General features: G+C 41.0%; 1 protein-coding gene across 2 annotated transcripts in view; it reads left to right on the forward strand.

Annotated features, from left to right (window-relative positions):
• Positions 1-27296, forward strand: part of Esr1 (estrogen receptor 1) — a 336108-nt gene that overhangs the window by 274489 nt on the left and 34323 nt on the right. For both annotated transcript variants that reach the window (XM_013126759.3, NM_001281325.1), the window contains 1 exon segment: positions 5162-5300. In XM_013126759.3, the coding sequence (XP_012982213.1) occupies positions 5162-5300 (139 nt within the window).

Raw genomic sequence — 27296 nt, forward strand, 5'->3', positions numbered from 1 at the left:
TACTTTTATTTGAATGTGTATATATGTGTGCATGTGTACATATGTATGTGTGTGTTCACATGTGAATGGACACATTTATGTGTAGGTGAGCATGAACACATGTGAATATGTATGAGTAAGCTGGAGGTTGACATAGGATGTCATCTTCATAGAGCTCTCTCTTCCCCCACCCCCTCTCTTTTTCTGTGTGTGTGTGTGTGTGTGTGTGTGTGTGTGCGTGCGTGCTATGAGCTAAAGATACTCATGGATATTTGTCTCACATCAGAAATGTATTTAGCTCCTGTGTGGAGAAAGTAGTATCGAGACCAGCCTGTTAGAAGAAAGGAGAGGCCCCTGGAGTAGCTTCCCTTGACAGTACTCACATTTATAGAGGTTAACTGACAGTCTCTTTGGCAAGATTCACCAACCCTGTCTGAGGAACTTGCAGACAGCACTTTGCAACAGGTATAATAATCCTTGTCTGCAGGCTATGTGCACAGCTGGAAACTGTAATTAAACGGAATTAAAGATGTCTACATTACACAGAAAACCCAGAAATCCTGCTGGCCTCTGACTTGAAGTATTACCAGCAGACATATTCATAATCACCCTATTTAAATGGCACATATGGTTATGGGGAACTTCTCTGATTCCCTAGAAGTCTCTGTAACTGCCAAACCTAAGCAGTAATATCATTTTGAAGTTAGAGTTGAAGAATACAATCTCGTGTAAAGGCATTTGCTTTCCCACAGTTGTCTGGCTGCATGACTCACTGTGGTTCTGAACGTGTATGGGGGGGAAGCATGTTCAAAAACTGTGTGAGTTTTCGAATAATTTATTCTAAGTTTAATCATGGCTGAAAATAAATTTGTGTTGACAATCTTTTTGTACACATGCCAAAAAGTAAATATCCCAAGAAGTAGGAATCAAAAGAAAGGAGGAAAGAAAGAAAGAGAAGAAAGGATGTTAACAACTCTGAGGGTAAATTTAATTACAGGTAAGCCCATGTTAGTTTTATGAAACTTAATCCAAACAATTCAGGAATTGGAACTTCTCTGATGCTGTCACCTGGTGTTCTGCTGCCTGCTTTTAGGATTAGGGAACAAGAAAGAGAAGCGAGAAATATAACATGCTCTTGTTTTCTCCCAAGCAAAGCTGGTCCATATTGACCCAGTACTCTTTAGACAGATGCACCTGCCAGAAATCCCCACTCCCATTCCTGAAGGCAGGCCGCAAACCAAATCCTGCAGCCAATCTCTAAGACTTTTCCTAAAAGCAGATCTACCCCTCCTTATTTTGGTAGCCAGTCAGTCCTGAGTCACATGAATGGAATCTGCTCTTGCTAATGGAAAGACATCTACTCTTATATAGACTACGCTGTTATGACTCTGGAATGGCTCAACATGGTAGTGAAAGGTGTAATCAATTAGGGATTTTTTAAAAATAGAAATAGGATTGGATAAAGATTGTGTAGTTTGTGTTTCTATCAGATACACAATCTAGCAGGACTTAGATGAGCAGGTATGATTAACCTGAATGTACTGTACCAAGAGGATCTGATGGTAAATTTGGAGAAAGATACTTTACAGTAAGGGAAATACAAATAACAACATGTCAGTGTGACGCCTTTATACCTCCAGTGACATCTTTAAAATGGAGATGACTGGATGAGTGAGGTAGCTCAGCACATACAGGTGCCTCCTGCCAAGCTTGCCAGCTTGAGTTGGCTTCCCCAGAACCCACATGGTAGAAGAAGAAAACTGACAGACTGTCCTTTGATCACCTCACATGTGCTGTGGCACTCCCATGCGTGCACCAGCGCGCCTGTGTCTGAGTGTAAAAATAAATAAGTGGAAAAGTAACTGTAAATTTAAGGCGTGAGTGGTGGCAAAGATGGCGACAGGAGCATGAGGGACCACTGGTGGGTGTGTAAAGTGATACACTCCTTTTGCAAACCCTTGCCAGCTCCTTCCAGCCATGGCGCTCTTGAAAATTTTGCACAAGGGCAGCAAAAGCCCTCATCCACCCAAAGACTTGTTCAAAAACTGCTTGTGACAGATTTAGTAGTAATAGCCAAAATGTGGGAACAATCCAAATGCCCAGGGTAAGTATATCTGTATGGAGTTATGGTGTGTATCCATGTGATGGGATAACATTTTACACCCACAAAAGAACAGTCATTCTTATAACAATATGGCACAGACGTGAATCTTAAATAAGAAGCTTGATAGAAGCAGTAGCAGAGATCCACAGCTAAACACTGAGCCAAACTCCTGGGATCCAGTTGTAGAGAGGGAGGAGTGATGAGCAAAGGGGTTAAGACCATGCTGGGGAAATCCACAGAAACAGCTGACCTCAGCAAGGGGGAGCTCATGGACCTCACTCTGACAGCTGGGAAACCAACATAGGACCAAACCAGTCCCCCTGAATGTGGGTGTCAGCTAGGAGGACTGGGCAATCTCTGGGGCCTCTGGCAGCGAAATCAGGATGTATGCCTAGTGCATGAACAGACTTCGGGAGCCCATTTCCCATAGAGGAATACTCTCTTAGCCTACATACATGGGGGAGGGCCTAGGCCCTGCCCCAAATGACTTGACAGATTTTGATGATCCCTCATGGAAGTCTTCACCCTCCCAGGGGAGTGGATGGGGGATAGGATGGGAGGATCTGTGGGAGGCATGGGAGGATGGGAAGGAGAGGGAACTGGGATTGATATGTAATATAAGATTGTTTCTAATTTAAATAAAATTTATTTTTTAAAAAAGTAAAAAAAATAAGTAAGTTGGACAGGGGTAAGAGACTGTTAGGAGCTGCTCTGTGTGTCGGTGTCAGGAATAGAGAAGAGAGGAAGATGTTGTGTGACTTCTCAGGTCTTAATGATGCTGTTTGAGAATGAAGTGGTAGGAAGTGAGAGAGCATGACCCAAGGTCTGTGTGTGGCTGAAGTCTCTGTGTGAATTGTCACCAAGTAAGTCAGGATTATGTGTAATGTGTATAAAGTCCCAAGCTAATGGCTTAGTGCTGAGGTTTGGGCAACTCCCAAGATGCCCAAGAAAATACCTATCAGGCGAGTCACACACACACACACACACACACACACACACACACACACACACACGTCTTAGTTAGGGTTTTATTGCTGTGCACAGCATTATCAAAAGCATCTTGGGAAGAAACACTTTATTTCATCTTGTACAATCCATCACTGAGGGAAGTCAAGGCAGGACCTCATGCAAAGACAGGAACTGGGAGGCAGGAACTGAAGCAGAGGACATAAAGGAGTGTTGCTTACTGGTTTGTTTCTCATGACTCACTCAGCCTTCTTTCTTAAAGCACCCAGGACCACCAGGCCAGGGACAGCACTGCTCACAGTGATCTGGGTCCTCCTGAATCAGTCATCACTCAAGAAAATGGCACCCAGTTAAGATCCCCTCTTCCCAGGGCACCCAGAACAATTTGGTTGGGGGAATTTTCTCAGTTAAGATTACCTCTTCCCAGATATGTCTAATTGTGTCAAATTGACAAAACCACATGAGCACAGTTAATAAGAATAGATTCTAACAGAGGACAGCAACTTCAATGGAAAACAAAGATGGCATCAAAAACAAAGGATTGCCACAGCCATTCTCCTGGACCAGTGAGGACAAACAGTTGAAGATGAGGAGGGAAAGGAAGGAGAGGATGAAGGGATGGCTCCTTGTGAAGAGCAGGACACTGAGTTGGGAAACAGCGAACTCCCTGAATACAGCTCACTCAGTGATCCTGTCATTCAGGCATCTCTGTGGCTGCATTTACTTAGTCACCTGATCCAAACTTCTACAGCAAGCTCAGAAAAGGTCATGTCACCATTGTTCAAAAACACCAACACTGAAGATTTCTATTCTAAGTTTCTGTAGGATTCCTGACAGTGGGAGTGGGGTGTCTCTGACTCTTTGCCTGCTCTTGGGACCCTTCTCCTTCTACTGGGTTGCCTTGCCTCACCCAGCCTTGATGTGAGGGTTTGTGCCTGGTATTACCATATTTTGTCATACCATGTTCGGGTGATATCCCTGTTGTTTTCTGGAGGAAGCAGGGGGGAGTGGATCCAGAGGAGAGGGGAAGTCCGGGATAGGTGACTTGGAGGAGTGGAGGGAGGGGAAGCTGTGGTCAAGATGTATTGCATGAGAGAAGAATGCAAAAAAAAAAAAAAAGACACATAAACTCTCTGGGCATCAGTGAAATGGGAACATGAGTTCCTAGCTGTTCAGGTTGTTGTATAATGATGAAAAGAGTTGGTTCCAGAATGCACTTAGCATTGTTCCTAACCTACAGTGGGGAGCTTAAAAACTTGTTTCACCCCTCCATTGTGTCCTTCCCACACGTGTCTCATCTCCTTTCTCCTCCTCTTTGTGATGTTTAGGCATCAACTGTCATTAGCAGTTAGGAAAAAAACCTTTAATCTCTTAATCAACCACTGGAAAGCAAGTATGCACATCAGTGGTTTCTCCAAGGAGTCACTGTAACATTACTCTTAGTCATCTGATTCATTCTCTTCATAGTTTGTTTGCATGTGTTATTTCATTAGTCTTTGCTTTACATTTTATGTAAAAAAGAAGATTATGGCTCAGTAATAAAATGATGAAACAACTGATAGTTCTGCTCTTATCTGTGTCCCAGTTTCTGCTTAGTTAAATTATTTAAGTTTATAGCACCTAAGTGTTTTTAAGTAAATAAAAATGAATAATAATGGCTATGTAAAATTGCTTGGTATGCCTAAGTAGAATTTATTTACTAAGTGCAAGTTTTACAGACAGCTAAGCTGTCTATAATTTCATGTATTTTTGTATAAGTTCATGTATTTTTGCAGATATGACATTGAGGCTTTTTTAAAAAAAATCCCTTAAGGTCCAGTGGAAACTCATTAACAGAGCTAGGTTTAAAAATAAATACTTTTCCTATGAAGTATAGCTCTGTTTGTCTCACCTTCCTCCTCGTGCTGTGTAAGCATCTACCCTGTTGTCCTTTACAGTTAAAAAGGCATTAAGCCCCTATTCAGCCATTAGAAATAAAGGCACACGTCAGTGGTTTTCTTTATTCTATTTACCAATAAAAACGGCTTGCTAGTTCAAATCCCAAGTCACATTCATGTCACCAGCGATGATTACATTCCCTGGGAACTAAGCGGGGATTTCCTTGTATTGCAGGCTTTGGAGACTTAAATCTCCATGATCAGGTCCACCTCCTGGAGTGTGCCTGGTTGGAGATCCTGATGATTGGTCTCATCTGGCGCTCCATGGAACACCCAGGGAAGCTCCTGTTTGCTCCTAATTTGCTCCTGGACAGGTGAGTGTCCTGGCTGTGGCCTGGAGAAACAGATCCATTATAACCACTAGTTCATTTCCAAGCTCCGTGATTCCACACTCCGCAGAACATCAAAGAGCCGTACAGTTACGTTTACTTTGTGAATGCATAGCTCTAGGGGGATGCACACTGGATGTGTTCATGGAAAGCTGAGGCTTGCTGGCTGCTTGGTCATTGCCTCAGAATCTTTAGTGTCTCCAATACAAACATGTAACTACAAACTGGAAGTTTCAAACTCTGCCTTTATCTTCTGTCACCTTAAAACAAAGTCACACAATATTTTTGTGCCTTTGCACCCAAACCACAATGCCCTTTCGATTTTTCCCCCCTCTGGTTTTTCCATTATTAAAATGAGGAAATTTGACCTGAGAGTTCTGAAGGCCACTTTCAGTTCTAGGAATTAATTTCAGTTTTCAGCTACCTTGTTGAACATATTACACAGGGTTGCCTTGGACTGTGGTCCTGGATGCTTTTCTTTTTTTGATCATTTCTTAGAGTCATAGGATTTAGATATTGTTTAAAGTGGCTACCGCCAATGGAGTTCCTGCCCAGAACCAGCTGCTATGCTAAGTTATTCATTTCCCAGTTACCCCATGTAATCATCACAGCACCCCGAGGAGGCAGGCATCTTTTCATCTCCATTTTACCAGAGAAGCCGCTGAGTCTCTCCACCTGTCAAGACTCCTGGAGCAGAGTTACAGCAAAACTTAAGTGAGAGAGAATTGTGCAAGTTGTTGATTTCTGCTTTATCATAGCTTAATTTAATTTCTAGGAACCCTTGATGACATTTCCCTAGAAGGAGACTCTGCTGCCCATAAAATGCTTCCTCCAAGCAAGGAGATCGACCTACAACTATACCACATTCAGACTGTAGAGGGTGTCTTTGTAACAGTAGATCTGTTACCCACTTTTACCTTTCTCTACCTTCCCTGTCTCTCCTCTTTCTTAATTCTTTCCCTTTCTCTTGTTTTATCATTCCCCCCTCGCTTTTTTTTGACATCAAGACTGACATGTCTCCCATTGTTTAGGCTTCCAGATGTTCATAATTGAACTGGTCTTCTCGATGAATGACTTTCTTATCCTTATCTCTCTTCATAGGTTCTTAATGTGCTGGCTGAGAATAGTCATAAAATAGTGCATTTTGAATATGAAAGACCTCTCCCTTTGCCTCACCTGCAAAAACTCATAGTGTCCATGAAGTGAGGCTTCCCGGGGTTTTCACACTCATTTAATTTCTTTCCTTTTTATGTATTTCTGTTGTGGTTAATGCCCCCATTGTATCTCACAGAAGTATGAATAACTTTAAGTTTTTATCTTTATTCATTTCTACCAACCCCTCCCAAAAAAACAAAACAAAAACCCTAACCCCAGAGTTGGAGTTTTAAATTCTTCTGGATAGAATTTCTCAAGCTCTTTATAGTTAGCCTCCAGGGCCATTCTTTCTTGAGATTGAAACCTGTTTTATGTATTGTAGGATTTTTGGTAGCATTCCTGGAAGCTACTGCCTAGCTCCTGGTAGCAATCCACCCCATGTATGACAAGTTGCAGTATGTTCAGACACTTTTAGATGTTTCCTGTGACAGGTGGTGGGTGGAGGCCAAATTGTTGAAATCTCAGCTTCTCCAGATTGTCCTATGTCATTGTTCTCCATATCATGTAGACTCATCCCCAACACAAGATGCATCTACTTTCTTATTAATTCTGGTCCTTCATTTTTCTCTTCTGTCTCGGTGACATCACTACATAGATAAGTAACAGTCCCTGCCTCTTCCCTTACTAAGTTGTCCTGTCAAGTTTTTCTCTGAATGGTGTCTTTGTCTAGACCTTCCATTTGTCTCCAGACCATAGCTGAAGACTTCCTTTTGCCTCATTTTCAGTTTGTGTGAGTCCCTGACCGTCTCCCTTCTTGTTCCCATTCTCTTCCCTCCCTTCTCCCATGCCCAGCGCCACCAGAGGTGATGATACAAAGTACCACTGTAATCTCGATGCCTCTCCACCAAGTCTCCATTGACTCTCAAATTCTCTTGAAAGTGCCACATAGGTTTCTTGTGTGTGCATATCAGGAACATCTTTAGTAAGCTTCATGGGCACAGATAAGCACAGTCAGATGATGTGAACGAAGAAGGCCAGTGAATGAGAGGCTAAGAGGGCATGCTGGGACGAGGTGACCTTGTCCAGGCTCAAGATACCTGACAGCTGAAGTTGACCTGAAACTTGGAAATAAAATGTCAAATTCAAGTTTTACAAAATTAACTTTAGTACTCTGATTTGTTTTCGTGATGGAGCCTCATTGTGTCACAGAAGCTGTTAGTGAACTCATGATCCTCCTGCCTCAGCCTTCCGGCAGTCGGGGACTATCAGTGTGCCCACCTTCATGGGTTTCTTCCACCGCTCTGAAAAGCTTTTCTTGTTAGAAATGTTTCCACTAGTAACATCTCAGGTGCCAGTTTTCCATAAAATTTCTTAAAATGTCTCTTCTCCTCAGTCAGAAAGCAGGCTTTCTTTTGCCTGGATCCTCAGTGATCCATTTATACATCCTCTGGAGTCTCATCCTGCCAGATGATTTGGTGTCATTTTATCTACTAGCTCATAAACTCCTTGTGGTCCATAACCAAACTTGTCCACCTTCGTGTTACCTCTAACATGTAAAATTTTCTGTGACACCCAACAAATACTTGTCAGTGGCCCTGACTGTGACCATTCTGGTAACATGTACCTCAGGGAGAAGAACCTTCAGATTTATCAGTATTTCAGCTGTCACTGTCATCAAACTCACTCACTTGTATTTTATTTCTGCTCACCAGCTACTGGTTTATTCCTTTGTAGACTTCGCAGAAATTACTATCCATCTGTTTTCGAAGAGTTTTAATTGTTTTTAATTCATAGTTGCATTTAGTATGTGATTATATTACCTCTTAAAGCAACTTCTAAATTCCAAAGGGGATAAGCAATGGATCTTATTTTTCCCAGAACCTACCCATTATTTAAGATCTTAGTACAATCACAAATACTTAGAAAATGTGAGTGCGAGAGTACATTCCTGTAATTGTAGCTCTGTGAAGGATGAAACAGGAGAATGTATAGTTTGAAGCCAGCCTGTGCTACATAGTACGTTATTGTCTCAAAACAAACAAACAAACAAAAAAAACCTCTATCATAGGTATATTTGTGAACATAATTAGAAAATGACAAACTCATTTTCCATTCTAGATAGGTATTAGTAATGATTAAAGTGCTGAAACAAAAATGTATATTTAAATATGTAATAAAAGATAAACTATGATCTAGAATATACAAAATTCTATATCCTCTAGTCATTGACATACTGTCCAAACTTATCCAATATCAGCATTATTTAATTGCCTTCTTAGTGTTTACAGATGATGGCTTTTGGTGACTCTGATAGATGCACCATAGGGAAGAATGTTGTGAGCAGAAACCCCTTTGAAGCTATATACCCTGGAAATGCTCTGAGGGTTGGCCAACAATGTGTTTATATATTACTCTCTATAGGCTTCTGACCTCTATGAAAGAGAGAGCTCTCTTGTTAGGAACAGTCACCTTGTCTTTCCCATCATAATTTGCTATACATAATGAACATTTTAATAACAAAATATAGATACCTGTAAGTTTCAAAGCACAGTAGTTGGTTGAGAGATGGTATATAGGAACTGAGTATGTGCATCTTCATTGTGGCTGTGTGTTCAGCTTTGGGATGCTACCTCTGAAAGATGAGCCATCTCCAAAAGGACGTCTTCAACTGCATAGAAATGCAGAAAGGAGACAGCCTCAAATCCTACATGGTATCTTGTGGGTTACCATGACTGCCAACAAGAGATGGAGTGTTAACTGCTATTGGTTGTATACATGTTTTGTTTTCTCAGGTTTTGCCTGCTAACCTAAGAATCTGTGCCTTAGAAGGCCATCAGGAAGAGAAAATATGCCCACCCTCTCCTTGAGTCACTGAAGTATTTGTATTGGCAAGTAGGAGTTGGTGTTTTTGAGACTAAAACCCAATGTGCTGCCATGCCATGTTCATGAGCAGAGAGTGTGATTCCTAGCCTGTGTCCATTTAAAGGAGAATCTTTGCCTTATTTACTCCCTGATGACAACCCATGATATCTTGATTCTGCTAGGTTATAGCTTTCCTGGTAGTCACCAGCTTGTCAGCCAATTTTGTCCATGCCAGGCTCCATCTGCCCACCATGGCTGGTCCTTTCTCGGAACCTGCAGCAATGAGGCCCACATAATTTGTGCCATCAAGTCTTCTTGTGAAAACCAAGAAAGGGAGGTTATTACAAGGTATAAATTTAAAAACTAGGTAATTTTCCTAGGCTCTGTGTGTGTGTGTGTGTGTGTGTGTGTGTTTTATAAGAGGAAAATTAAAGATAATAAGAATGCCTGTGAAAGCAATCAGGCAATAGAGAGCTCATTTTCCATTCTAGCACCTAATCCATTGGTGTGTTTTGGCACTAGAAAACATAAATATGCCTTCTGAGTCTACTAGGAATGAGTCTCTTCATTTAGTCCCACATGTGTACTCATTCTAGAAAAATACAGACCAAGCACAGTAGCAGACGTGTTCTTCATGCATCACTCTTGGTGGGGTCTCTTGGCTTTTGCGGGAGCCAAGTCTGATGTCTGCGGAAGGCAGACTCAATGTAAGAGGACACAATGCTAATTGCCTATTCCAAAGACTTTCTGTTTTCCAAGGGGCTGTTTTGCTGGAGCTGTCCCTGCTCACAAATTCTGAGAAATATTTGTGGATTTCCTTGGAAGCCAAAGCTCTCTCTTTTGTTTCCCATTCACTCTCAAAGGGGAAAAATGATTCATACATCTGAAAAGCAGGGACTAATTCAACAAGCAGAATTCTACCAAGCCCCTGGCCAGAGAGTTGTTGATCTAGCTCTTTCCATTGCGCCCACATTAGGAGGCTCTGCCTGCAGGAAACAGTATTGAACAACAAAAAGTTCTTTTGCTTGTAGGCATGGAATGGGAATAAGTTCCCTTCCCTTAAGAGAAAAACAGGTTGCTCCACTAGATAGAACAGTCTGGCTTTTCTAAGAAAGAAAGGACTGTTTTCTGATAATAAATGCATTTTGAACGGAAAAAAACCCTCACTTACTAGAAACAAAAGCATTCTCATTTTAGATTTTAAAATATATTTCAGAAAATTACAAATAAAAAATGGCAAAAATCTCTTTGCAATGCTTCCAGCAATGGTTTTATTGGCTTCTCACTCCCTTCCCCCATGTAAAACTTCATTAAATTCCTCGTAGATTTTTTTTAACTTGAAATAATTAAAAATGTATATTTCTGAAATAAGTTAATGAATTCAGAATGGGATCTTTCCACATGTGTTTTTGGGGCATGAGGAGAAGGACCTCCCTCTCTGTTGTCTTCAGAATTGCCCCTGGAGAAGTGCTGAGGGAGGTGCAGGTCTCTCCAGAAGGGAACAGAAGAGCATGTTGTGGGGGAGGGGTGTAGAGAATGTGGCACCCATCAGCAAACCAGGAAATTGCTCCAGTTATTCCAGAGGCTTTGCTCTGGGCTCTCACTCACTCTCAGGAAGTATTGACAAAGGCCCTGTATCCTCAGCTTTGCCTGGCTCTGCCTCATTTGCCCCCAAGGTGATCATTACACAACACGTGAATGTGTTAATGGATAACATGTGAATGTATTAATGGATGAATAATCATCATCTGTTAATTTACCAATAAATTTAGAAAACCAGTTCTGATCATAAGGGTTTTTTTTTCCTTTCCATTTCATGGAACTGGATGGAAAAAGGAAGAGAAAGATGATACAACATTTACTCAACTTTAATGGGCATGGTTTGCCCTGTCTTATCTTTGATGCTATATTTCATTGAGTGATTAAGAATATAGGTACGAACTCATTTTACTAGTTTATACTCTTGTCCCAGAGTTGTTGATTAGTTGTACTTTTGTGAACTTTAATCACATAACAGGTGGATTAATTGATTATTTCCAAAAGTCTTTTGTTTCATGCCTGGACAAATCATAGAGCTATAAAGTGTAAAACTAGCACCAAAACTAGAAAGGAGAAATTAGGGCTGCTAAGATGACTTCATCTTTAAAATGCTTACTACATAAAAATGGGGACCTACTACATGAACAAAAAAACTGGGTGTGGTGCAGTGTTCCTCTAATTAAACACGGAGGAGATGGAGACAGGAGACACTCAGCCTCAACGTGTAGCTAGCCTGGCCAAGTCTGTGAGGTCTAGGTTCAGGTGGAGACTCAGTCTCCAAAATATAAGGTAGGGAGCAATTAAGGAAGATACTCAACATTGACCTTTGACCCCCACCCTTGCATGCATATGAGCACACACACACACACACACACACACTGACCTAACTTCAGAATCACTAAAGAGACAACGCTCTGGGCATGCCTGTAAGGGGTTATCTCAGGTTAACGGAGACAGGAAGACTCACCATAATTCTGACAGGCACCATTCCCTATCACAGGGTCCTGGACTACATAAAAAAGAGAAAGCATCTGGGCACCAACACCTACATTCTGTTGCTACCTCATGCCAGTGCTGTTACCTCTGGTGGAAGAGTAATCACATTATCTATTGGATTAAAACAGCTGATGTATATACATTTAGGAGACTTGAAACATATATACAATAGCATTTCATAAAAGTTCTATTTGATCATCCAGACCATTAATCATGAAGTGCAAGCAAAGACTTCCTTGGAAGCCATTAAAAACCAACAACAACAAATCAGAGCAAGATTTCCTTCTAAAAACAAAAGCAATCAAGCAAGGCTGTGTTGTAGATGTGTTACACCATGGGTGTTTAAGTCCTTGAGGGAATTAAGCCCTTACGCAGTAAGGATCCACTCAATATATATAATTGTTCCTGGGAAAGACAGAATCCCAATAAATACTTAATCCTGTGTGGGAGGTTAATTTGGCTTTCCTTGAGTTTTTACACACTGCTTTGTTCTTAATTGCCAAGTTTTTTCAACAATTAAGCATCTGATAAATTGAAATAACATTTTCACTATTTACTTTTAACATATGCTAATATTGTTTAAATGAGAACTACTGACATAAGGATGATCCAGTAATTTCACCATTGTATGATTTTATTACATTGATTTTTCCATGGTGACATAGTAAAGAACACTTTCACCCCCCCCTGCATAATACTAGGGATTGACCCAGTACCTAGGCATGATAGGCACACACTCTGCCACTAAGGCATCCCCTAGTCAGCTCATTTCTTTTCATGAGTGTTGTCCAAGTACAACTGTAAGGGAAGGAGTCTAATTTAATGTCTATGCTATTTAGAATCCAATTCAACTCAGTTCAATAGGTATTTATTGAGCATAAATGCATATTGATGGGGGAGTGTTGGTCCTGCCTCAACTTAATGAGCCAGACTTTGTTGACCACCCCCATAGGATCCCTTACTCTGTCAGAGGAGTGGATGTGGGGTGGGCTGGGAGGAATGATGGAGGGGATGGAGGGAGAAGTGTGGTTGGAATGCAAAATGAAATTTAAAAAAATAAACTTTAAAAAAGCATAGTGTGATGGTTAATATTGACTTTGAACTTGACATCATCTATAATCTCTAAAGAGATAAATCTCTGGGCATGGTGTGAGGGATTATCTAGATTGGGTTCATTGAGATGTAGACCCTAAATGTGAATGGCACAATTCCCCAGGATGGAGTCCCGGACTCGGTTAAAAGGAGAGAGCTAGCAGAATGTGAGTATTCCGTGCCTTGCTGCTTCCTGACTTAGGATGCAATGTGACTGGCTGCCTTGGGCTTCTGCCACCAGACTTCCCCAAATTGCTAGCCCAAATAAACCCTGCTTTCCCTAAGTCTCTGTTGGCATTTTGCTGCAGCAAACAGACAAGTAGCTAATAGAAACAGCCATAGGTGTTTGGGTGATACTGGAAGGTACAGAAAAAGAGATAGAGTTGAGGACAGACATTTACTATAGTGTGGTGGAGTAATTCTAGTAGTGGAGTAATTCTTGTGTACAAATGATGGCTCAGAATAACTGGCTTCCCAAATCTCAGAGTGCTCATGCCAAGTTGATCTTTTATCATGTTCTTATAGCCATGGAGTCTGAGTGAAAAGCAATCCTTTCTTCAACTGTGTCTATATACTGATTCATTCTTGATATTTTCATGTGTTTAGCATGACTATGCTCATTATGCATGCATCCTGCCTAAAATATACTCACACACACACACACACACACACACACACACACACCTCTAAAGGCAAGATAGTTCTATGTCCTTTTGAGGCTGACGGGAAGAGGGTGTTGCTGAATTTACTAAGGTAGGAGAGTGTAGTTTACATATTTTTAAAGTATCACATAAAGCAGAGTGTTAATGTTATTTCACTGTGTTTCTGATATCAGCTGTCAATTTTTGAGTAGAATATATTTGGCTGAGGATAAATAGTCTAATAGTCTACTACCATTTGTTGTGGAAAGTTGAAATTGTTTATTCTTAATGTCATGGTTACATGCCTTCGTGTTGTCTTACCAAGTTTCAGTCTTGACATTGCTGTTTCTGACGTCTCTCTGTGGACACCTGAGACACAATGGAAAAGCCAGTCAGTAGTCTACTTTGCTGTTTTCATTTTTTTTCCAATCAGAAAAGAGATGTTAAAATAAAACTTACAGTGTCTTCTTTGATTTTTGCTCCACAAGAACAAATCATTTTGACACACAACTTTAATCCTAGAACTGGAGAGGCAGAGGCAGGAGAATCTCTGAGTTCCAGGCCAGCCTGGTCTACAGAGTTCCAGGACAGCCAGGGCTACACAGATAAACCCTGTCTTGAAATACCATGCTGAATAACTTATAAAATAATAATAAGGGGACATGGATGGTAGCTCACACTATAAAGTGTTTGCAGCCCAAGAAATGGAGTTTTATTAGGATGAGGTTATTGTCATACTGTTCTAAAATTTATAAGAAAATTTCATGTGAAGTTTTCTTTGTGTATTCTTTCTCAAGTCGTTGTTACCAAAAGTTACACAAGCATTGCAAAAATACTATGCAGTTTTTCTTTCTAGGGGGATGCACTGGACAGTATGAACAGAATTGATATTTGATCTTTTATTTTAAAATATTGATTTTCCTTCTTTGCTATTGTCAATTGAATTATTGAATTTATTTCTTTTTTAATTTTATTTTCACTATAGAACTTATATGTAGCCAGTTCTTCCATTGAGAGCTGTTCATTTTCTAGTATGAGCAATAGTGAATGGAGACAGCTTGTCACTCAGCATCTTTTGATTACGCTCCAGTTGCAGCCACTGGCATTATCTGTGCTAAGTTTCATAGTGTTAAGTACATTAAAGCTCCTACAGTGGGTGAGTTTGCTTTCAGTTGATCCCTGTGAGGGATGGTAAGCTAATTACAGTTAGCACGACTATCCTTTTCTCATCTTGTGTTTTTAAAAGGGTTTATTCTTATTTTGTTTGTGTGTGTATATGTGTGTGTGTGTGCACACTTGCATACCTGTGTGCATTCACGTGTGTCTACAGCAGTATGTGTGTGGATAAGTTTCCACACATGCCAGAAAGACTATCAGATTCCTAAAGCTAGAGTTACAGGTGACTGTGAGTCACCCTGCACGAGTGCTGGGCACCTTTGAAAGAGCAGTGCATACTCTTACCTCTGAGCCATGTCTCCAACCTCTTTCGTTTTCTTCATCGAGAGCACATTAACCCCGAAAGACCACTGCTCCTAGTCTCCTCAGTATTTTCTTTTCAAATTCTTTTCCTCTCTGATTTTACTCTTTTCCTTCTTTTACTCCCCAACCCCAGTGATGTCCATAAACACTGTGTGTCTTGTCTTTCTTAGTCCCTGACTTGGGTTTTTCTCCTCCAGTTTAACCCTAGAATTTGAGGCATTCTCATTTCTTACAAACAGCAAGCAAGGACTGCAGCTCAGAATGAACAGAAACATGGCATCCTGTGACCCTGGATGATGTCAGAAGCACCACATAAAAGTTATCCTTTGCCAATAACAGACATATGTAATATATATCACATATAATTATATCATATAGAATATATTTAATCATATCCACTCTCCATTGTTCTCTCTCTCTGCCCTCAACCACGTATGCTTCCAAAACAAGTGCCCCTCCCCCCACCAAAAGAGGCATTTAATGGCAAAATGAATTCCTATGCATGTTTGTGGTTTCAGCTCACTCAGAATAAGGCAGTTTAGGTTGTGAACTACACTGTTCTGTTTTTATAGCTTGTTAGTCATGAAGAGACAAAGCTTATGAGATTATTTTTCAGCAGCTGTGCTTCATAAATTCCAAAATTCCATTTAAAAATAACATGAAGGATTACACAGATAATATAGTCTGTTCAAGGCATTCTTAGATAGGAACTTCCCTATTTTTCTAATATTTGCCCTTATAAAAATATTTAGACAGTGTTCTAATTTATCATCATTGTTTCAGAATCAAATATATTTCTGCCAACTCAAAAAAATCCACATTGTATATTCTTGGCAGTTGCAACAAATCTATAATGTATTTTGGAATAAATTTACTAGGGAAATTATAAGAACTGTACCAAGAAAATTATAAACCTTTCTTGGAAGACAACCCATGGATCTTTGAAAAGAAAGTCATAGCATATCTATGATGAGAAATATTCATTAATGAAAATATGTCAATTCATCGTAAACTGACCTATAAATGTGTGTGCTTACAATCTTAACCCTATGTTCATTGTAAAGTTCATGTGGGAAGACCAAGGATCACTAAATGTACCCCAAAAGGTTAGACAATGAGTTTAGAACATGGAAAAGTAACAAAGCTGTGTCATTAATCAGACAATGTGGTTTGTTGTAGAAATACACACAGTGACTAATGAAGTAGAGAAGAGAATAGAGCCCAGGAGCTGAGCTGCATCACAGGGAGCACTGAGATGCTCAGAGAAAGGGAGGAGCACCAAGTCCTCTCTTAGGAGATCGCCTCTCTCCACAGAGAAAAGAAATCTGATCTCTCCTCATATGTGAAAATGTAATAAATACTCAATGAAGAACATCAAAGCTCAAGCTAAAAATGTACAGAAAAGAATTCATCTCGACATTGAGAAGAATGTCTTACACAATGCACAAAAGGTTTAAACCACCAACAAATGCCAATAAAATAGCTCTCCTTAACAACTTTCCTAAAGAAAATGAAAAGAGAAACGGGCTGCCACGGATTGGTGTTTATTTTTTATTGTCCTCTCTAAAACTTTTATTACCGAGATTCTTTTTGTGAACCAAATGTCGCAGTAAAATATAGGAAGGAAAGAGAGAACAACCTCCAGGCTTCCTAAGGACAGTCCCCTCCATCCATCCACAGCCAAGCCAGGAACCTGCATTACTTCTAAGTTCCCTGAAATGTGAAATGGAAATACTTGTGGAGGGCCCTCTCGGATGCATTTGGAGAGCGTATGCCCAGGAAAATGGAATTGAAATGTTTTAGTAAGAGTCGAGGGCCCAATCCTTGAAGCAGATGTCTGTAGAGTTTTCTATAGCATGTAATTACAACACAATACGACTCAAAAGCATTTCAGTAAAGTGTGGGTGGGAGAGAAGGACACGGCTTCAAGGGTTTCATTAGCTTTCTGCAGACTGGCGCTCTCCACACTGGGAGGAGCCCTGTTTACCTTTCTTCAGAATACATTTTAACCCCCATTGGGGTCTGGGTGGTCAGAGAGCCGCCAGGGTCCTCAGGAGGTCTAGGATCTGGGGAAGGAAGGACAGTGGTTTTCTAAAAGACGAGGGTAGGCTCAAGGTTGTTCCCTTGCAGTCTCCAGGATCATTTATTTTAGTTCCAATCACAGAGGGAATGGTAGGACTCTTTGCTTTTGTTTCTCAAAGAAGCTTCACATAAATTAGAACGATGGTGTCGACTCACTTTCATGTTGTCCTAGAAGGTGACAATGTGATCTCTGTGTGTTCTGTGGCTGGAAGCCAAGGCTTTGGAAATATTTCATCAGGGGCAGCAGGGGCAGGAGTGCTCATCATAGTAATGGCGAAGGGTAAAAACAGTTATCCAGAGGAGATATTGGTACAGTCCAGTACTTCTCTTTGAAGGCCCCATTGCATGGGACTGCTACCAGGTCCCCTGGTGGGGATAGAAGGAGCCTGTTTGGCTATTGGAGGTATATGGGTGATGGGGAGCCTTACCCTTGATAACGTTAGTGGATTTCCCTTGTTTCACATTCCACTAAGCATGCTTAAGCTCCTTCTCCTGCACTGCATGGTTTTTAAAACAACTTAGTAACAAACTCTATAAATGATCCCTCAAATTGTAGTCTTCTCTTACAACGAACAGTGGTAAATGCAGAGATTCATAATGGGCCAGAACGTAAGTGACAGATATAAGCCCACCCTAAACAGGCTGCTTATACTTTCCCCTCTAAGGTTTGGGGATTGATGTGGAAGAGCAGACACTCCCAAATTAGCAGCTTTATACAAAAAAGAATTTCTAAAACACAAATTAGCAGATGGCTCCCCTCTTTTCCTACTCCTCCTGGAACTACTCACTCAATTTCTTTTGTGTCTGTAGCTTCATTTGGCTAACACTTAGCTTAAGAAACATAAGATGAGCCAGGCGATGGTGGGACACACGCCTGTAATCCCAGCACTAGGGAGGGGAGGCAGAGGCAGGCAGATCTCTGTGAGTTTGAGGGCAGCTTGGTCTACCGAGTTAGCTCCAGGAGAAAGGGCTACACTGAGAAATAATGTCTTGAAGAAACAAGCAAACAAACACCATGAGATGAACTAGTTATGAATTAGCAATTATATAACATGGCTAGACTTGGTGGAACTCACCCATAATCTCAGAGCTTGAGAGGTTGAGTCAGGAGTGTCACACGTTCAAGGACGGCCTGAGCTACATAATGAGACCCTGTTTCAGAAAGCAAAACAAATGCAAACAAAAAAGAAACTAGTGAGCAAAATCTGAAATCTAATGATTGGCTTGAGGCAAAGACTACTCATAGTAATAGAGAAAGGAAGGAAGGAAGGAAAGAAGGAAGGAGGGAAAGAAGGAAGGAAGGAAGGAAGGCAGTCTTCCTCATGGTCCATACTGATGTGGACACGGTCAAAGATTGACAAAGTCTCTTTTCACCTGAGTATTTGATTTTTCACTACCATTGGAGGATTTTCATCTGGGATTTAGTTTAACTTGCAAAGTATCTAAACTGAACAAGCGAACTCAAGTGGTTCATTTTCTATAGAAGTGCGGAATCCCATCTCCCTTTGGCACACCATTTAGACACAGAAGTGTGTTTTGCACATTCTGACTGAAGTGTCTATAGTATCCTACCCCAGACTCCTTTTTTTGCCACTTTGTCACCAAAGAGTGTAAAAAAAGAATGCATGTTGAGACTTTTTTCTATTAGACAATGTCTCTCTGCTTAAGAACACTTTTGGCTATTAGCTGCTTGGTGTAAACAGCAAGGACTTCCTTGAAGCTGTTACTTCTGTGGCCTAATAAAGATAATTGGGCTTTTTTTAATGAGTGTTTGGAGCTCATACCAAGATACATCCTTCAGAAGGTCAATATAACATTGCCTGTGTGATATCCACAACAACCATTTACACTAGCATGAATATAGGGGTGAATACTCCTGGGTTAGTCACAAAGATGTCGATATTGGCCCTCTGTGACCAGGGTCCATGAAGGCACACACTGACTCCAGCAAGGCCGAGGTCCACACTTGCAGATGGCAGTAAAGAACAAGGGGACGAAGACGAGGATGTTAGTTGGCCTGGCATCAGGATGTGATTGGTGGACAGGGGTAGTGAGACCTCTGTTCTGGAAGGTGCTGGAAGGTGGGAATAAAATGTGTGTGTTCAGCTATAACAGCCAACATCTTTAGTCATATAGTCTTTGTAGTCTCAAAGACAGTGTTAGAAGGTGATTGCCCTTTCTTCCTCAAATGAAAAATATCCAATGATATTCCCTGACCCCCCCAAAAGCCCACATTGTTTTCTTTATTTTCAATGGATATGGCCTTCTTTATAGTAAATGAATCATTTTTTCATCTTTTCATTTCATTCTACAATGAACTGAACCTCTAAGCTGACTGGCTTTTCTTGATTATAGCTTCTCTCAGGTCTTAAATATCAAACAAAGAAAAAAAGCTAACTGCAGAAATAAACTAAGAGGAGACGTACACAGTCCCCTCCCATGGTCCTGTTTCCCAGCTCCTTCCATTGCATCTGCTGCCTCTTGAGGGGCATTTGGAGAGTCAGCATTTCCAAGCTGCTGCTGGATCACTCCATGCATTTACTCTCCTAGCCATCCTCTGTGAGCAGGGCCTGACTCTCTGTCTCATAGCAACTCTTATCAAGGTAATGGACCAAGAATCATTTCCACTCGAAACACAATCCTTCTAAATGAATCATGAGATGTGGTTATCTCCATTTTCCCATAATGACCCCAAGAAGATGATCTTCTGGCTATACTCTCAAAATTGCCTCCTGTTTGTATTTATTTTATTCCGTTTTCCCTTTAATTTTCTCCATAAATGTGCCCTTTCTAAGAGGGCTGATGTTTTTTTGGTAGCTATTGTTACATTTATAACTCATTTTCCTTGGCATACACCTGATGGCACCCTGTTAAAGGGCACTTGTGTATGACCATAGAGTTTCCCCAAGGCTACTAGGTTTCCACGTGGGCAGACTGCAGGTTGAACACCAGGGACATACACTTCCCTTTTAGAGAGATCACCAACCCTGTTCATTCTTACATCTTTCAGGCTGTAGCCTTAAAGCCAGAGGACCATCAAACAGTAAGAAACAAATGATCCTGAGTCATTTCCCATTTTTTGGTCATTTTGGAATCAGCTGTTTAATGCTAGGTCTTGTTATAATGATGGAGAGTTCCATTTCAATGCTTTAAGAATCTTTTCAGTGTTTCTAATCTCTTCCATGCTTTTAGAAGTGTTACCTTGGGAGCCCAACCACCCTCCATATACTGAGACAGAATTTTCCTCTGCAGAAATGGAGGTTCCGAAGCCTCCTCTTCTCCCATCCATACCGCTATGCCTACTTAGCTTTTGAGATCACTGCTCTAGCTGTTTTTTGTTTGTTTGTTTTTGGTTTTTCAAGACAGGGTTTCTTTGTATTGCTTTGGAGGCTATCCTGGAACTCACTCTGGAGACCAGGCTGGCCTCGAACTCACAGAGACCCACCTGTCTCTGCCTTCCAAGTGCTGAGATTAAAGGTGTATGCCACCGATGCCCGGCGTTTTGTTGTTTTTTTATTTATTATTTGAAAAATCTTTGCGTGTATATGATTCATCTTGAGCATTTCTCGTTCTTTTAGGACCTACAGTTTTACTATATTTTTTAATCAGTTCATCCCAAGTCCTATTATCAATTACTGCAAAATTACCCTCTAGAATCTCTGCCTTCACCTTATGGCATACTTCAAGAATCTGTTTCTGCCCTGTGTCACAATTACCGGGTTCTGCTTTTCTTCTCTCCCATCTCCAGGGACATCACTTCTGGACCACTGATTTATGCTTACCTCCCTTGCTTTCTCTGAATTGTCAATCTTTCTGACACTTCTCCTTGCCTTGGATGTCCCTCCTTCCTGGTTCTTTCCCATCTCCTGGACTGTAACTCCCATGTGCTCTCAGCTGGCTCATTTTTTTCTTAGATGTATTGTCCTGAGAGGATGTCTTTTGCTTCCCTCTGTGTACTCCATCTCTTCTGGAAATGTCCAAGGCTGATCTACAGATCCACCATTTCCCAAGGTCTCTTTGGATATTGCAAGGTCTATTTGGAAATACGGTGCTTACATCCTTTTGGCTTTTCCTACAGAGATAAATATATCATTGTGTCCCAAGAGTTGGAAGTAAGTCAGGACAGGGAAGAACCAGACACTCCTAACATTTCAGTCCCTTGAATACAGTAATTGTTTCTTATCCAGATACTTGTTCAATATAAGGATCTTCATTGGCAGGTGACCTTCTCATTGAGACACCTAGAATCTTCTAGGTTCCATATCTGTCTTCTATGAGGTGTTAAGTGCCCCAGACTCAGGCATGAGGTGGAGAAAATATTAGGAAAATCAAGCCCATTTCTTAATTAATATTCAAAATAAAGGCGATCTCATTTTCCATTGGCCAGAATCTAGTGACACTCCCGCCCTTACTCTCAAGGAGACTGAGAAATGCCATCTATAAGAAAATCTGAGAGGGCAAGGAAAAGCATTTGGCGATTCATACCTGTGTCACAGTTCTCTTCTGGCTAGCAAATATTCATTCCCCCAAACAAAGCATACCACTGGCGTAGCTGAGGGGATGTAAGGTCACACCCAGATATGCCACTCAACTCAAAGATGTCAATGTACTTTCCTCTCTGGTATACTAGCCTCACCCACAAGTATACCTAGTGATCGATGAAGGAGAAAGGGCCAAACTGCTGCTACAAACAAAACATTTATTCAGAGAAAATGGAAGAAGGGCAGACTCCATCTTCCCCTCCCAGAAGATGTGGACTCTGGGTGATGGGCAGGCTCCATCCCCCCCCCAGAAGCTGTGGAGTCTGATTGGTGGGCAGGCTCCACCCCCCCCAGAAGCTGTGGACTCTGAGTGATGGGCTCCATCCCTGCACCCTACAGGAGCTGTGGAATGTAATGTGTAGACTTGGGGTGATTTCTAGTCTGAGAGACTCAAAGCTCTTTGGTCCTTAACTTTGCTCCCTGGGGAAAACATTCACATCTTTTTTTAGCCTGATGAGTGGCCTGGAGTTTAGGCTTTCCATTTATTTGATAAGAAAGCTGCCTCAGAACATAGATGACTTCTCATTAGTCCCATATAGTGAAACCTAAAAGTGCCTAATGTCTTTTTTCTTTTTTAGACATAATGTGTAGAGTGTTAATTTTGTTTTATTATTGCTGTTTATATTTAATTGACATGTGTAAAATTTGTATGTGCCTGCAGTATATAACAAAGTTTTGAGATATGTGTACACGGACACGGTGAAGTGTCTAAATGAAGCTAACTAACATAGCATTATCTCACGTAATTATCACATGCAGGAGTGAGAACACTTGAAACCTACTCTCTGGGCACTCTTCCTGTTTCTATGCCCTGCTGTTCAACACGGCTCTCATTTTTTTCTATTAAACTGAACCTTTAGTCCTTTGACTAAGTACCCCACTCCCCAGCCCTGGGCACCCACCGCTCTACTCTCTGCTTATAAGGGCAAGGTTTCCTCCGTTTTTACACCTGAGTGGTATTCCCTCAAGAATACTTCATATATATCACATTGACTTTAACAATTTATCAATCAATGGGAACTTTAATTGCTTCCACTCTTGGCCACTGTGAGTACTGTTTTAAAGAGCAAGTACAGGTGTGTAGACGTGTATCTACACATGACCAGGGGTGAAGCTTCTTGCCCATTTCAGCACTTTATTGCACATTACACACACACAAATCACTCGAATGTGTGACGATTCATGTAATCTGCATATTTCAGATCATGGGCTTCATGAAAGATCACGTAGCATTAGAAATGCAGGTCTTTAAATACAATTGCTGTCACCTCTGCTGTTTGTAAGTGGCTTCTTAATTTGTAAACCCATTTTTCTAACCATGCTGTACATTTTGTTTTCAAGACAACTAAATTAAATGTTTTATGTTGATCTCCTGGGCCTTCTCAAAATCCATTTGCTTTTACACAAAGAGAGCTTTCCCTTCTGTAGGATGAGATTTTTCTCAAGATGCACAAATGTAGTGTGGGTCATTAGAGCTCTTTATCCCTCACAAGGATGTGAAATGCTGTCTCAAGGCTTCTAAAAAAGCAGACTTTTTTGGTTTTATAGTGGTGAAACTTCCAGAACATTCTATGAGCAAATTCTCTCTCAATTCTTGCTTCTTTTCCCATAACTTAAGGGCAAATGAACCACATCTGAAGAGAGTAAGTGGCAGAACAAGGCTCCCCACAAGGGGATTCCGAGGTGCTCAGAAAGGCACACTGCTCTGACAGCTGGAGGAGCTGGTCCTTGCAGGATGTCACGTCTCACAGTGGGAGATGTAGGCTGGTCTGCCTGCTAAACTACTCCTCTGATCTATGGCTGACGTTGTGCTTCCTTTAAAAATACAACTTGTTTTTTTCCCCATGCCCCGTGTGTTTCTCAGCCTTGAGAGCATTTCACGGATTTAGATTAATCTCATCTTACAGTACCGTCACCTCTAGATTCTTAGTTATCATCCATTTCTGATTCTCCCAGTGCATCTGTTCCTTTGCAAACACAATTCAATGACTCAGTCTGGTTTTCTCCTTGATGTTAGAGTGGAACATTCTGGCAGGACTTTGAAAAGAAGTTCTGATCACAGAGTTGCAAGGATGTCAGCCACCAGGGAGGGATTCCTTTATGTCAGCCAGGTGACAAGAGTCTGCCTTTGATGTTCCTGAAGATTTGGGCTGGCACAGAAGTTAATACACAGTTTCTTAACTGGATCACCAAAGACTAGCATTAATGGAAAACCCACAGGCACCAGACCATCATCCAGCCATCAGGATTCCGCCAGCATCAATGGGACCATGGGAGTGCGTAATTTTTATGTAGGTTACAGAGTTGCTCCCATTGAAAAGCGAAGTGAGTTCATTCTTATACAGACATTGGTATAAACTTCTTGTAGTCAATCACAGCATAGTGGAGACAATTTCAGTTGTGTGGCATTGATTATTCCCCAAGGAGTCCTCAAAGTTCAGGCTCAGACTTCCAAACATGACACATGTATATTTGTGCCACAGGTGGAACACTGTGATTTTGCCTCTGGGGTTAGTGCTCACTGTGTGTTCCCTCAACATGCCCCAAACACACACACACACACACACACACACACACACACACACACACACACACGAGAACTAGGTTGAGAATCTGAGCAGTGCACCATCTCTAGCCTCTCACGGATCCTGGGAAGCAAGCATTGTGTATCCGCAGGTACTAATTGCTGGTTAGGAATAACAGGCTAGCTGGGGAGAAGGGGCTGGAGGAGTTAAGAAAAGCTCTTCCAGGGAAAATGAGGGAGACTGTTGAGAAGGGAGAACGGATAAGCTTCTCCTTTCTCAGTTTCGGAGCTGAACTTTTGCTCACAGCAGGTGTGTACAGGCTTCATCCCACACCCAGGCTCCCTCCCCTGCCGCTGTGCAGTCTGTTAAGTAAACAGAGACATTATACTGAGAAAGGAACATTTCTCTATTTTGGCTGTTGAGCTGTTATTTTTAAAGCTTCATCCTCCAAACATTTCCCCCATCCTTGTTTACTCTTTTCACTAAAAAGAAGATGTACTCCTTTAATTAAAAAAGTCAACTATGTAATTAGAAAAACCCACCTGTAGTATGCACTCCCCATCCAAGGCCAAGAGAACTCTTGATGTGACTAGCAATCCTGCCCCAGATTCCAGCAGTGGAGCTTCCAAAGGTTCTTCTCTGCTTCTACTGTACCCCCAACCATCCAGATTTCCAGTCAAGATGAATGCTGGTGGCACTTCTGATACTTGGGCTCAATGGCCAGCCACTCTCTTGAAGACACACCCCTCTATCAGTATTTCTCTGCCAGATTCTTAAATGCTGTCCCTTGTGTGTGGACACTCCCTTGCAAATGAAAACTCAGCAAAGAGGTCTCACCAGAAATCCTTTGTTGAAGACTGATTGTAAGGCCTCATCCTGTATTTTCAATTATCAGCAAAGTTAGTCTGATAATACTAAACCAGTCTCTTGACTGTTCATCCAGTTTGCATTTGGGCACCTTGCAGCTTGCAGAGGCTCTTATGCCTTCTGAGGGAATATATCCATTGCATTGTATTTATCTTCTTCATTGTCATCTTGCTTCCATTGTTTATATGTTATCAATGCTCATGTCCCTCTTGTCCTACTCTGATGTCTAGCCCAGTAACTGGTACTAAATAGTTCTTTGGTAGACCTTGTGGAATGGGTTAAAAAAGAACAAGGAAGGAAGATGAAAGAAACTGTATTGTTGGTATTCTGATTGGTAGAGCGGCATGGTTTGACTTACCCGTTTGGGTCTAAGTCCTTTGATTGGAAAAATGAGAAAATGCAATTTGTTAAGCGTCCTGGTCATACATGAATATAGCGAAAGTCTCTTGCATATTTCATGTCAGTGTGAATAAAGGTGTTTTTCCTCAGTAAGTGACAGTAATAAAAATTTGTTACCTGGAAGAAGGACAGTAAGCTCAATTCTGTCTTACCTGTTGCATCAAAATAATTCCCAAAGGCTGGTTGCACAATTCTGTGACTATACGACAATCTGATGAGTTTTGCTTCTTAAATGGATAAATGTATGTTATGTAGTTATAGCTCAATAAAGTTGTCAGAAAAATGAATGTATCTCAGAAGATTAAAGACTGATAAAAACAAAGCATGGAACTTCAACTAGAAGGAAGATTAAGAGAATCGTCATATGATATCAGAATGGAGACTGATCCTCTCAAACAAAGACAATGTTTTAAAACTATAAATGAGAAGTTTGACCTGCAATAAACATCTTGTAGAAGGAAATCCAAGAACAAAATGAAAAGAAATATATGACAAACCAAGAAAAATACCTCTAACACAAGGCTAATGTAAAGAGTTCCAAGTAATCAATATGAACATAACTGATAACTAAGAGCAGAAAGGTCAGAGAAACATTTGTGTTAATATACTGCACAGGACTACCAATGTAGCTCAGTAGTGAAACAGTAAAATGTGTTCATAACTTGTGGGAAGCCTACACAAGATGAAAATAGAAAAGGAATTTTATACCTATTTTTGTATTTACAGATATAAGCTTTTTGAATGCTTTGTTTAAGTAGCTTAGCAAAATTAGTAAACACGTCCTTTCACCTAGGAATTTCAATTCCAGAGTTATGTTTTATAGCTCCCTGTGTGTGACATAAGAGATAAACATAGGGATTGTTACTGAATGAATTGTTACAACAGCATGATTGAAAGCAAACTAAATGTCAGGGAAGAAAGAGGTGGCCCAGGTTTACATCATGTTTTGCTGACAGTGTTCATACAGTGACAAAACAGCCTAATTAATGTTACATTTCTCAGAATGTGATATCATCAAATGCTGCGTGATTGCATGGCATTTTCTTCAGTGTCAAGTTACCCCTCTGTTGAGAAGAGGGGGGATCTTCGAGACAAAAACAAATTCCAGTGCTCACAAGTGCATTTGTGCTTATTTTTGAAATGCTGGTATGTTTTATAAATGTCTGCATAGCCACAGACTGTTTTTAACACTTTTCCTGTATTTTCAGTTTTTCAAACACATCATGCCTCAAAATAAATTAATTTCTTTCAAATATAGTACCTCATTTAATTTTTGAGACAACCTCATGCATAAGATACAGATATGTGATAGCCCCTTGAGATTCTCACTTACTGGTTGCTAACACTAAGGTTAAATTCTTGAAATTGAGTCTATGATACAAGATAAAAGCCTGACTTACCCCAAGTGATACAGAATACACGTAATTGGCCAAAAGTTCCCAGCTCTTACAAACTTACTCCCTATCTCCTCCTCAAGTCCAACACACCACTCTGTGCCCTTCCAATCATGCATTCTCATTTCTTACTAAATCCTGCATGTCTTAGGGCAGACTTGAATGCCACTGACTAGGCCAGCCTTCACTTGCCATCCCTGGTAACACCAGTGACCCCAGCCCAACCACACAGTCCATACCTGGTGCATGTAGCTTTCCTGGTCCTCAAGAGTATCTCAAAACAGAATAAGAAGATACCATATACTAACGAAAGCCACACGCATCTTAGAACGTGCAATGTCTAGAACATCGCAGCAGGTCCATAGACACACCCGAACCACAAGCATCTTGGATTACCCATCAGCCACAGAGCTCCACATTTAACACAGCAGGTTTGGTCACTGAACACCAAGACTCTCGCAACAATTTC

This window comes from Mesocricetus auratus, unplaced genomic scaffold (assembly GCF_017639785.1).
Source record: "Mesocricetus auratus isolate SY011 unplaced genomic scaffold, BCM_Maur_2.0 Super-Scaffold_100018, whole genome shotgun sequence".
NCBI lineage: Eukaryota > Metazoa > Chordata > Mammalia > Rodentia > Cricetidae > Mesocricetus > Mesocricetus auratus.